The sequence below is a fragment of the Amblyraja radiata genome, chromosome 8 (genome assembly GCF_010909765.2).
Source record: "Amblyraja radiata isolate CabotCenter1 chromosome 8, sAmbRad1.1.pri, whole genome shotgun sequence".
NCBI classification, from domain to species: domain Eukaryota; kingdom Metazoa; phylum Chordata; class Chondrichthyes; order Rajiformes; family Rajidae; genus Amblyraja; species Amblyraja radiata.
In genome coordinates, this window is record NC_045963.1 from 41,595,515 (window position 1) to 41,609,386 (window position 13,872).

Consider the following 13,872-nt stretch of genomic DNA (forward strand, 5'->3'; position numbering starts at 1 on the left):
AGGACCGAGAGTGTGGAGAGGGGGGGGGGGGGGGGGGGGGGGGGGGGGGGGGGGGAGGGGGGCAGCGAGGTAAGCAGAGAGGGATGGGAGAGAGGGAGATTGTGAAGGGGAGAGGAGATTGAGAGGTAGGACAGAAAGTGAGATGTTATCCCTGAACTGACACAGTTCGCTGCAGCTAAACCCTATAATGTGTAACTATAATATCTCATTTTTATTAACCACAGATATGATTACCTAAACGACCTGCTGTTTCCTTGTGTGTTTTCAACCCTGCACTCTGTGACACTTATTATTATATTTGCAATAATTGATGATTCTGAATAATTTATAAGGATAATAATTTATAAACAGATTTACAACTAATCCCTGCTCAGGAATCTCACCATTATTCCAGAAAGTCGCTAATCTTTAATTTAAAAATTATAGCCTCTGATGACAGGAAACCGATTTTGCAGACATTTTAATGACAGGTAATCTGATGTGTGCTGGCTAGGAGCCTTAATTCAGTAAAAGTTGATTCATTTATTCGATAATTCAAGGTTGTGTTAAATGTTGAATTCCCTTTTCACATGGCCTCGAACAAATTGTAGGATAATTTAAAATTAATTGTATTAAAAATATCATAGGCAGATTGCACCATGGTCAAATAAGCCACGTTTCAGTTAGGCCCTGGAGCGAAGGTGATTGTAAAAGTGGTGAACACTGCCCAGTCCATCACAGGTTTGGACCTCCCCGCGATTGAAGAGGCACCTCAAAACAGGAGCCAGCAGCATCAGAGACCCACACAATCCTGGCCACACTCTGATTTCATTCCTGCCAAGAGCCTGAAAATTGTAACATTCAGAAATAGCTTCTTCCCTGCAACCACCAAGATATGTCCTCTAGTACATTTGGGAGATTGTTTGTGTCTTCCTTAGTGAAGACAGAACCAAAGTACCTGTTTAACCCTTCTGTCATTTCCATGTTCCCCATAATGATTTCACCTGTTTCTGTCTTCAAGAGACCAACATTTGTTATTACTAATCTTTTTCTCTTAACATACCTGAAGAATCGTTTACCTTCCTTCTTTATATTCTTGGCCAGCTTACCCTCGTACTTCATCTTTTTACCCCGTATTGCCCTTTGTAACCATCTGTTGTCCATTGAAAGTTTACCAATCCTCTGGCTTCCCTCTACACTTTGCTAAGTTATACACCTTTTTTTTTTAGTTTTATTCCATCCTTAACTTCCCTTGTCAGCCACGGTTGCCTCTTACTCCCCTTAGAATCTTTCTTCCTCTTTGGAATTAAATGATCCTGCATCTTCTGAAATTCCTGCCATAGCTGTTCCACTGTCATTCCTGCTAGGATCCTTTTCCAGTCGATCTTGACCAGCTCCTCTCTCATGCCTTCATAGTCCCATTTGTTCAACTGCAACACTGACACTTCTAATTTAACCTTCTCCCTCTCAAATTGTAGATTAAAACTTATCATATTATGGTCACAACCTCCTAGCGGTTCCTTTACCTTGAGTTCCCTTATTAAATCTGGTTCATTAGACAACACTAAATCCAGAATTGCCTTCTCTCTGGTAGGCTCCAGTACAAGCTGCTCTAAGAATCCATCTCGAAGGCACTCTACAAACTCCCTTTCTTGGGGTCCTGAACCAACCTGATTTTCCCAGTTTACCTGCATATTGAAATCTCCCATAATCACAGTGGCATTACCTTTGTTACATGCCAATTTTAACTCCTGCTACAACTTGCACCCTATATCCAGGCTACTGTTTGGGGGCCTGTAGATAATTCCCATTAGTGTCTTCTTACCGTTACAATTCCTCAATTCTATCCACTGCGACTCTACCTCGTCAGTCCCTATGTCACCCCTTGCAAGGGACTGAATTTCATCCCTCACCAACAGAGCTACCCCACCTCCTCTGCCCACCTGCCCGTCCTTTCTATAGGATGTATAACCCTGAATATTCAGTTCCCAGTCCCGATCCTCCTGCAGCCATGTCTCTGTAATCCCCACAGTGTCATATCTACCAATCTCCAAGCCTCAAGCTTTACTTCTTATACTTCGCTCATTCACATATAATATTCATATATAATCCATTACTCACCTCAACTTTCACACCGATTCCTATTTCACTTGGCCATACTCTCCCATCCCTTCGTGAGCTTTCTGCCCCACTAATTCTGGTGTCTTTCTTAACTTTTCCTATACTCTCTTTCTCTTGAACTCCATCCTTGTATTTCCAATTTGTCTCCCCCCCCATTATTTAGTGTAAACCCATCTGTGTAACAGTGGTAAACCTGCCTGCCAGTATGCTGGTCCCCCGCCTGTAAGCTGCAACCCGTCCCTTTTGTACAATTCACCCTTACCCCAAAACAGATCCCAGTGGTCTAAGAATCTAAATCCTTGCCCCCTGCACCAGCTCCTCAGCCACATGCAGATCCCCTATCACCATGTTCCTGCCCTCACCAGCACAAGGAACTGGAAGCAAACTGGAGATAACCACCCTGGGAGGTCCTGCTTTTCAGCCTTCTTCCGAGCTCTCTGAAGTGACGCTGCAGAATCTCTTTCCTCTTCTTCCCGACGTCATTTGTGCCGACATGCACTACCACTTCCGCTGCTCACCTTCACCCTTGAGGATGCCCTGCAATTGGTCCATGACGTCCTGGATCCTGGCACCAGGGAGGCAACACACCATCCTTGAATCCCGCCTGTTGCCGCAGAAACCCTTGTCTGTACCTCCCACGATGGAGTCCCTGACTACCACGGCTCTGCCTGACGTCTGTCTCTTCGGCTTTGCTTCAGCGCCACGTTTTGACTCGCAGCCTGCCCGCCGCTCAGAATGGCAGTGCCTTCTGTCCCGACAGCTTCCAAGAGAGTGAACCTGTTTTCAAGAGGTACATCCCCCGGGGTTTCCTGTACCCCAAGCTTCCTTCCTTCCCTTCCTCATCGTCACCCACCTTCTCTCGTATCTTTGGTGTGACGATCTCGCTGTAGGTCCTGTCCAGGAAACTCACGTTTTCCCGGATGATCCTGAGGTCATCCAGTTGCTTTCCAGTGTCCCAACACGGTCCTTCAGGAACTGAACCTGGACACACTTTCCACAGTTGTAGCAGCCAGAGGCACCATCAGTGTCCCTGACCTCCCATGTCCTTCAAGCATCACACCGACTCAGCTTAACTGTCATTTCTTCACTGCATCTCACCTTCTCAAAATTTTGGAGTAGTTTCCTCCCTCAGCCTCCTCGCTGAAGAACATGATACATTGTAAAATCCATAAAACTCAGATGTATACACACACACACACACACACACATGTTTGTGTTTTTATTATGGGTTTTACAGAGTGCCAAGTTTATATATCTGTTGTTCTGGTGCAAGAAACTATTTCTTTGTTCCATTTTATCACAAATGACAATAAGATACTCTTGGCTCCTGAACTACAGGGTAGAAAATGATAATACTATTTGGAAAGGCTGGAGGAATGAAAACTCACCAAAGCCGGCAATGTCCAGAACTCCGATGAAGAAGCTGGAGGTGACAAATGGAAAGCATTGATTGACCCGCTTCACAACATGGTCGAATAGGTGACTGTAAACCGCTTTGGCCAAAGCATCACGAGCATTGTTTGCCTGCTCCACCTTCAGCGGTACCCTGAAAAACAGGCAGAAATATTCCTACATGTCAGCTACCATCATTGTACTCTCTGGCTCATCAACACCTCCAGCCCATCGCACATCTTTTACACCAACAGATCACAAACAAAAGCAAGGAATAGAGCATTCACCTTTTGCTGTTTAGGTTAGAGATACAGCAGGGAAACAGGCCCTTTAGCACACGCCAACCTGTTCACACAGGACCCTGCCTGACCCACTGAGTTACTCCAGCACTCTGTGCCCTTTTGTGTCAACCAGCATCTGCAGTTCCTTAGATAGACACAAAGTACTGGAGTAACTTAGCTGGGTCATGCAGCATCTGTGGAGAATATGGATGCGTGACGTTTTGGGTCAGGACCCTTCTTCAGGCCATTATTCCACAGATAAGCACCGGGCCATTATCTCCCAGATTCTCTTTGATTTTTTTTAAATGTCTTCATCTTCTGCTGTTCCTTGTTTCTCCACTAGTTCCACGTTATCCCACTTTCTCATCCACTCCCTACACACTAGGGGGCAAGTTACAGCGGCCAATTAACCTGCAAACCTGCACATCTTTGGGATGTGGAAGGAAACCGGAGCACCCGGAGTAAACCCACGTGGTCACAGACATACAAACTCCACACAGACAGCACCCGAGCTCAGGATTGAACCCGGGTCTCTGGCTGTGAGGCAGCGGCTCTACCAGCTGCGCCACCGCACTGTCAACTGTGTTTTTTTCCAAACAGGAGTTTTGATGTTGAGTCATTCTTGTCAACATGATCAACCAATCTCCCAGCCAGTTTCACAACAGATTAGGGATGTTTCGTGTCGGGACGGAGTCACTTCTGAAGAAGGGTCCTGACCCGAAACTTCACCCATCCTTTTTCTCCAGAGATGCTGCCAGACCCGCTGGCTTACTCCAGCACTTGGTGTCTCTTTCTATAAGCCAGCATCTGCTTCCACCTATCACTTGCCAGGCTTTGTCCTTTCTCCTCCTCTTCCAACTTTTTCTTTCCCTACTATAATCAGTCTGAAGAAGGGTCCCGACCGGAAACGTCACCTATCCATGTTCTCTTGACCCGCTGAGTTACTCCAGCACTTTGCGTCTATCTTTAATTCCTCAGATGACGGGTTCTGAGGAAGAGTCTTTGACCTGAAAAATTAACTATTTTTTCCTCTCCACACTGCATGGCTTGAGTTGATCCCACATTTTGCACTTTTAAACATTGAACTGCAAGACCCAGATGAGTAATTCTCAAGGGCAAAGCTGCCAAAACTATCACTCGCTCTCGCCTTGAACATGCGGCTGTTTGGTGCAGCTCCATTTATAAGCAGAACGTCAGGTCTCTCTCTTTGCCGTTGACAGGCTCCACAAATGAGCCTCACACCCTGCCAGCAATGAGAGATTAGGCAAATGCAACTGTGGACAGCCAAGTGCTCTCTCAGAATTAAGTTTTGTCCAGAGTTATAAACTACATTCACAAAAGAAAACTTGCATAAAAAGTTGCTGACCAGTTCCCCAGTTCGCAATGACATATCCCTCTTGGGATCACACCATCTCCTAGCCTACAATCAGCTTATCAGGGAACCTAGAAACAAAGAACTGTAGATGCTAGTTTATACCAAATATAGACACAAAGTATTGGGGTAACTATGCGGGTCAGGCTGCATCTCTGGAGAACATGGAAGGGTGATGTTTCGGGTCGGGACTCTTCCCCAGGCTTCTCAAAAGATGTGCAGGTTTTGGCTTCTGTAAATTGTCCCTAGCGTGTAGGATAGTGTTAGTGTGCAAGGTGATCGCTGGTCGGCATGGACTCGATGGACCGAATGGCCTGTTTCCGTGCTATATCTCTAAACTAAACAAAAAGAGTCTCCACTCAGCCTACAATGTTCTTGAGAAAACAATGCAAGTTTATCCAAACTCTCCCTGCAGCCAAAACCCTCTAAATGTCTAATCCCTTGAATGTTGAGTTGTACCCTCTACAAATTTCATGCCACATTAATTTCTTATAATAAAGACGATCTATGGTTTTTGAACCATAAAAATGACTTTGACAATGACCAATATATTACCATTTATTGAAAAATAAATATATTTTGTTCATGATGACATACTTTACGTTTACATTAAGGTTGTTTATTAATTTCAAAGTCACATTAGACTGTGACTAGCAAGTAAGTAATTCCTGAACAAAGTAATTATTTAACTTCAATACGTGCCTTTTGAGTATTTACAAGTGGTACTTAAAGCAATCGATTTGAAATGGTGTGGCTGGTTTCTGCAGCTGTATCCCAGCCTCACGACATATAATTATTCCTGAACAAAATAACTTCTCCTTGGATTTCAAATTTCTGTCTTGTTATTCTTTGAGAAAGCTCAATGCAGGCACCCAGTGGAGACAGGAGGAACTGCAGGTGCTGGAATCTTGAGCAAAACTGGTGCTGGGGGAAGTCAGCAGGTCAGGCAGCATCTGTGGAGCGAGTGAAGGCAACGTTTTGGGACAGGACCGCCTTTAGGCATGAAATAGGGGGAAGAAATCTGGAGAGGTGGTGGGGTGGCACAAAGGCTGGCAAATGGATACAACTGAGGGAGTCGTTTCATCTCTGGCCTTTGTCCAACTATCTGCTTATCAAAAATCCCCATCACCTATATCCACTTATCACTTGCCAGGCTTTGTCCTGCCCCCACCTCCCATTCAGTTTATCTCCCTCCCACCAAAATCAGTCTGAAAACATCGCCTATCATTGTTCTCAAGTGAAGGCTGCCTGACCCGCTGAGTTACTCCCACATTTTGTGTCTTTTTTCGTAAACCAGCATCTGCATTTCTTTGTTTCTCCGAGTGTTTCCGGGATATTAAGGAACAGTCAGCATATTTGCTTCCTTCAGATAAGTAACCAGATATGCTGGTGGACTGATGTATAAGAATACTCACAGCTGCCGTCATTGTGTAAAAGTAGCGCAGCGGTAAGAGTTGCTGCCTCACAGCGCCAGAGACCTGGGTTTGATCCTGACAACTGTTGCTGTCTTTGTGGAGTTTGCACCTTCTCCCTGTGACCACATGGGTTTTCTCCGAGTGCTCCGGTTTCCTCTCGTATTCCAAAGGCATGCAAGTTTGTAGATTAATTGGTCTCCGTACATTGTCCCTGGTGTGCAGGGCAGAATGGGTGTATGGGTGACTGCTGGTTGGCGTGGACTCGGTTGGATGAAGGGCCTATTTCCTCGCTGTATCTCTAAAACTAAAACTACACAATCGCAAGAAAAGAAAACCGATGCGAAGCTGATGGATCCCACAGGGGTTGTGCAGCGTGGAGATTACTTACTTAATGACCGTGCCTTTGGCTCCCCCTGCAGTGGTCAACATTACTCGAGTGGTCAGGCTGACCCGTAAATCATCGCTGTCCAGTCCCAGAAGCTCTGCACAGTAATCCAGCGACTGACTCGATTTATTCTTCAGGACGCACCCACCTGCACAGATAACATAGTCAGCTGGGCTAGCTCAGGAATGACAACATGTAGGAAACAAACTCTACAAATCGAATGTAGTTTAGTTTGTCACGAGGTACAGTGAAAAGCTTTTGTTGTGTGCTAACCAGTCAGCGGAAAGAGTGTACATCATTACTACCAAGGGATCCACAGTGTACAGATACATGACAAAGAGAATAACGTTTGATGCAAGATAAAGTCCAGTAGAGTCCGATTAAAGATAGTCCAAGGGTCCCCAATGAGGTAGATGGTAGATGAGGGCCGCTCTCTAGTTGGTGATAGGATGGTTCAGTTGCCTGATAACAGCTGGGCAGAAACTGTCCCTGATCAGCCCGGGATCAGCCATGATTGAATGGAGTAGACTTGATGGACTGAATGGCCTAATTCTGCTCCTATGCCTCATGATATTAGTTTAGATACAGTACGGAAACAGGCCCTTCGGCCCACCGAGTCCGCGCCGACCAACGATCCCCGTTGACGAGCACTAGCCTACACACCAGGGACAATTTACAATCTTTATCAAAGCCAATTAAACTACAAAGCTATTGGTCTTTGGAGTGTGGGATGAAACCAGAACACCCGGAGAAAACTCACGAGAATATACAAACTCCTGACAGACAGCACCCGTAGTCAGGATTGAACCCGGGTCTCTGCTGCTGTAAGGCAGCAACTCTATCGCTGGGCCACTGTGATCTTATGAAGTGGGTTGAGTACAAGCCTTCAATGATAAATTATTGTGAGAGGACTGCAGGTTGCTTAGAGTAGGGCAGATTGGACTGGGTTTTATGTGGCACTATGACTGTACTCGAGATATTCTATCCAAAGGCAACAAAGCTTCTTCCACTGTTACATAGAAACATAGAAAATAGGTGCAGGAGTAGACCATTCGGCCCTTCGAGCCTGCACCGCCATTCAATATGATCATGGCTGATCATCCAACTCAATATCCTGTACCTGCTTTCTCTCCATACCCCCTGATCCATTTAGCCACAAGGGCCACATCTAACTCCCTCTTAAAAATAGCCAATGAACTGGCCTCAACTACCTTCTGTGGCAGAGAATTCCAGAGATTCACCACTCTCTGTGTGAAAAATGTTTTCCTCATCTCGGTCCTAAAAGATTTCAACCTTATCCTTAAACTGTGACCTTAACTTATCCTTAAACTGTTGGACTGAAGATCCCCAGCTAGTGCTAACTAAGCAAGTTTCCAGTGCCACCTGTTAACAGTTTCAACCAGGACACACGCAGCACTTTATCTATTGAAGTATTATGCCAGATCCTGCTGTTTAAATCTCTGGAGTGAGACTGGAATTCACAATCAGCTGCCTCAAAGGAACGAATCTCACCATTCGGTCAAAGCAACTATGCAAACTACTACACAAATCACTGAGAGGTACAGTCATAGTCATTCATTCCAAACAGGCGCAGTCATAAGTTAGAACCAATAGCAGTCAATTCTCATCAACTTCATGATCATAGAATTGTGGACGCAACCCAGACCATCACACAAACCAACTACCCCTCCATAGCTCCATTAATATCTCACGCTGCCTCGGCACAGCCACCACCATAATCAAGGACAAGTCACACCCCGGTCACTCCCCCTTCTCCCCTCTCCCATCAGGCAAACGGTACAGAAGTGTGAAAATGCTCACCGCCAGATTCAGGGATAGTTTCTTCACAGATGTTATCAGGCAACTGAACCATCCTCCCAACAAGAGCAGACCTGAGGTACTATCAACCTCATCAGAATAGATCAGGTAGACAGACGCACAGAGTCTCTTGCCCAGAGTAGCGGAATCGAGAACCAGAAGACATAGGATTAAGGTGAGGGAGGAAAGATTTAATAGAAACCCGAGGGATAACTTTTTCACACAAAGGATGGGGCGTATGGAACAAGCTGCCGGAGGAGGTAGTTGAGACAGGTACTATCGCAACTTTTAAGAAACATTTAGACATGTACATGGATAGGACAGGTTTAAACATAGAAACATAGAAAATAGGTGCAGGAGTAGGCCATTTGGCCCTTCGAGCCTGCACCGCCATTCAATATGATCATGGCTGATCATCTAACTCAGTATCCCGTACCTGCCTTCTCTCCATACCCCCTGATCCCCTTAGCCACAAGGGCCACATCTAACTCCCTCTTAAATATAGCCAATGAACTGGCCTCAACTACCTTCTGTGGCAGTGAATTCAAGAGATTCACCACTCTCTGTGTGAAAAATGTTTTTCTCATCTCCGTCCTATAAGACTTCCCCCTTATCCTTAAACTGTGACCCCTTGTTCTGGACTTCCCCAACATCGGGAACAATCTTCCTGCATCTAGCCTGTCCAACCCCTTAAGAATTTTGTAAATTTCTATAAGATCCCCCCTCAATCTTCTAAATTCTAGCGAGTACATGCCGAGTCTATCCAGTCTTTCTTCATATGAAAGTCCTGACATCCCAGGAATCAGTCTGGTGAACCTTCTCTGTACTCCCTCTACGGCAAGAATGTCTTTCCTCAGATTAGGAGACCAAAACTGTACGCAATACTCCAGGTGTGGTCTCACCAAGACCCTGTACAACTGCAGTAGAACCTCCCTGCTCCTATACTCAAATCCTTTTGCTATGAATGCTAACATACCTTTTGCTTTCTTCACTGCCTGCTGCACCTGCATGCCTACTTTCAATGACTGGTGTACCATGACACCCAAGTCTCGTTGCATCTCCCCTTTTCCTAATCGGCCATCATTCAAATAATAGTCTACTTTCCTGTTTTTGCCACCAAAGTGGATAACCTCACATTTATCCACATTATAGTGCATCTGCCATGCATTTGCCCACTCACCCAGCCTATCCAAGTCACCTTGCAGCCTCCTAGCATCCTCCTCACAGCTAACACTGCCCCCCAGCTTCGTGTCATCCGCAAACTTGGAGATGTTGCATTCAATTCCCTCGTCCAAATCATTAATATATATTGTAAATAGCTGGAGTTCCAGCACCGAGCCTTGCGGTACCCCACTAGTCACTGCCTGCCATTCTGAAAAGGACCCGTTTATTCCTACTCTTTGCTTCCTGTCTGCCAGCCAGTCTCTATCCACATCAATACTGAACCCCCAATACCTAGTGCTTTAAGTTTGCATACTAATCTCTTATGTGGGACCTTGTCGAAAGCCTTCTGAAAGTCCAGATATAACACGACCACTGGTTCTCCCTTATCCACTCTACTAGTTACATCCTCGAAAAATTCTATAAGATTCGTCAGACATGATTTATCTTTCATAAATCCATGCTGATTTTGTCCAATGATTTCACCACTTTCCAAATGTGCTGCTATCCCATCTTTAATAACTGACTCTAGCAGTTTCCCCACTACCGATGTTAGACTAACTGGTCTGTAATTCCCCGTTTTCTCTCTCCCTCCCTTTTTAAAAAGTGGGGTTACATTAGCTACCCTCCAATCCTCAGGAACTACTCCAGAATCTAAAGAGTTTTGAAAAATTATCACTAATGCATCCACTATTTCTGAGGCTACTTCCTTAAGTACTCTGGGATGCAGCCTATCTGGCCCTGAGGATTTATCGGCCTTTAATCCATTCAATTTACCTAACACCACTTCCCGGCTAACCTGGATTTCACTCAGTTCCATCTCATTTGACTCCCGGTCCCCTGCTATTTCTGGCAGATTATTCATGTCTTCCTTAGTGAAGACTGAACCAAAGTAGTTATTCAATTGGTCTGTCATGTCCTTGTTCCCCATGATCAATTCACCTGTTTCTGACTGCAAGGGACCTACATTTATTTTAACTAATCTTTTTCTCTTCACATATCTATAAAAACTTTTGCAGTCAGTTTTTATGTTCCCTGCCAGTTTTCTTTCATAATCTATTTTCCCTTTCCTAATTAATCCCATTGTCCTCCTCTGCTGGACTCTGAATTTCCTCCAGTCCTCTGGTAGGCTGCTTTTTCTGGCTAATTTGTATGCTTCATCTTTTGTTTTGATACTATCCCTGATTTCCCTTGTTATCCACGGATGCACTACCTTCCCTGATTTATTCTTTTGCCAACCTGGGTCGAGATTGTTCTTCAGGCTGGGTCTTAGCCTGAAGAAGGGTCCCGTCCCGAAACGTCACCTACTTCTTTTCTCAAGAGATGTTGCCTGGCCCGTGGAGTTACTCGAGCATTTTGTATCTATCTTTGGTTTACACTAGCATCTACAATTCCTTCCTTCCAAACTTCCTTCCTTCAAACGTCACTGATTCCTTTTATCCAGAATCTGTGACCCGTTGAGTTAACTCGGCAGCTGGGCAGAAAAACAAAGTGAGTAATAAAAGGTGAGTGAATGCATTCCTGTTTGAATAAGTGTAGGAAGGAACTGCAGATGGTGGTTTACACCAAAGACAGGCACAAAAAGCTGGAGTAGCTCAGCGGGTCATGCAGCATCGTTGAAAAAAAGAGTCTCGACCCCAAGCGTCGCTTATTCTTTTTCTCCGGAGATGCCGTCTGACCCGCTGAGTTACTCCAGCTTTTTGTGTCCATCTCTTGTTTGAATAAGATTATATGAAAATGAACTGATCCACCACCCACTCTTAAAAATAAATCGCCTTTATGTGAAAAATAAAGCAATTGCAAAACGTTGCCAACCCGCAGGGGAATATCCTTTGGGGTCGTTCGCTACCAGCCGCAGTCACGGATAAAACAGTGCAGGATATGATAACGTGGCCAATGATACAGGTGTGAGGCGAGATCCCCAAAATACAGTCTGCCGAGCGATGAATAAATAGGGGTGAGAAATGTACTAACCGTCAGCCTATATATTAAAAAATCCCAAAACTCGGGTTCATTGAGTTTAAAAAAGTACATTAGACAAGCAATCTTTACAAATATGGCAGCGCACACACCTGGTGAAAATGTCCCAAAGGGCGGAAACAGGCCCTTCAGCCCACTAAGCCAGCCGTCAAACACTCATTTACCTCAATCTCATTTCTGCCTGCATTCACATCAATTTCCCACCTGAGCCCCATTCGACCACTCACCGACACATCGGGGGAAGGTGACAGTCCTTCAGGTGTTTTTGCCATTCATTTCTCATCGAGTCATGGGTTCATACAACACAGCAGGTGTTGCGGGGAGCATTCATACAACAGAGCAGCGTGCGGGGAGCTATGTTTCTATTGTGTGCAGTTCTAGTCACCCCATTACAGGAGGGATTTGAAGGATTTTGAGAAGGTGCAGAGGAGGTTTACCGGAATGTTGCCTGGATTAGAGGGCATTAGCGACATGGAGGGGGTTGGACAGACTTGGATTGTTTTCTGTGGAACAGAGGGGGTTGAACGGAGACCTGGCAGAGGAATATGAAATTATGAGAGGCACAGATAGGATAGACAGTCAGAACCTTTTCCCCCAGGGTGGAAGTGCTGGGGGAAAGATAAGATTAGCGTGTTTAAGAGGCTTTTAGATCAGCAAACGGATATTCAGGGAATGGAGCGATACGAGTCATGTGCAGTTATTTAAAAAGGCGAGAGGGACAAAGTTTAAAAAATTTGTGTACAGGTTTTTTTACACAAAGAATGGTGAGTGCCTGGAACATGCTGATCGGGACGGTGGTGGAAATAGATACAATCATAGTGTTTAATAGGCTTTTAGAAAGTCAAGGGAATGGAACAATGCAGATTAATGCAGGCATGGAAATGAGCCCTTTGGCCTGCACTGCCATCGATTATTCTTTCCCACCAGTTCTCACTTTCTCATCTACTCCTTACACGCCGAGGGCAATTTACAGAGGACAATTAACCTACAAGCCCGCATGTATTTGGGATGTGGGAGGAAACTGGAGCACACGGAGGAAGCCCATGTGGTCACAGGGAGAATGTGCAAACTCCATGTAGACAGCGCACAAGGTCAGGATCGAACCCGGGTCTCTGACGTTGCGAGGCAGCAGCTCTACCTGCTGCTCCACCCGGTTAACATACAAGCTGAGGCCCAGCAGCACCACTGGCCACCCACCCGAGATACAAACGGCCTCCCTACCCGAGGTGCTTCCCGTTTCTTCGAAGTCTACGTTGCCGAGGTGCAGAACCCCGGCGACCACGCGGAACAGGTCAAACTTCTCAACGTCGCCCAGGCCTATCTTCTTCATGGCCACGCACATGCGGTTGAAATCCCCGTGGTCATCCAGCAATGGGTCCTTCATGGAGCCTTCCTTGAGGCACTGGGGGGAACACAGCGAGGGGGAAGGCAAGAGTCAGCAGAAGTCCAAATACATCAAAGACACGTTCAGGGAAAAGCTAACAGGCACAGTCAGCAAAGGTAAAAGCAACGATAACATACATGCAACACTAACACATCAACCTCTCATGCAAAAAACCACCAACAAAAAATGGGTGCTTTCCAAATGCATATTACAATTGCAGGTGTTCCTCATTGGTGCCTTCCATGTATCATAAGCAATCTGACTCTTGTCAACTGTGCTCTTGAAAGCATGTTATTTGTGATTACCAACTATCCATTTCCTCTGAAGATAGAAACAAAGTGTTGGGTGTAACTCAGCGGCTCAGGCTAGAGAATAAGGATGGGTGAAAGATATTTCAGTCTGAAGACGGTCCCAATCTGAAACATCACCCATCCTTTTTCTCCAGCACTTTGTGTCAATCTTCGGTATAAAGCAGCATCGGCAGTTCCTTTCTACATCCATTCCCTCTGCTTTGAGCTATAGTAATGTCCAGTCTTAGCTCAGTTGACAAAACAAATTGTTTGTTCTATTGCACCGTGGATTCC

General features: G+C 45.4%; 1 protein-coding gene across 4 annotated transcripts in view; it reads right to left on the bottom strand.

Annotated features, from left to right (window-relative positions):
- The window catches only part of myo6 (myosin VI), a 101,625-nt gene that overhangs the window by 41,908 nt on the left and 45,845 nt on the right, over positions 1-13,872 (bottom strand). For all 4 annotated transcript variants that reach the window (XM_033025665.1, XM_033025663.1, XM_033025664.1 and 1 more), the window contains 3 exons: positions 13,126-13,306; positions 6,949-7,093; positions 3,489-3,646 (listed from right to left, as the gene is read on the bottom strand). In XM_033025665.1, the coding sequence (XP_032881556.1) occupies positions 3,489-3,646; positions 6,949-7,093; positions 13,126-13,306 (484 nt within the window). The remainder of the gene's footprint in view (positions 1-3,488; positions 3,647-6,948; positions 7,094-13,125; positions 13,307-13,872) is intronic.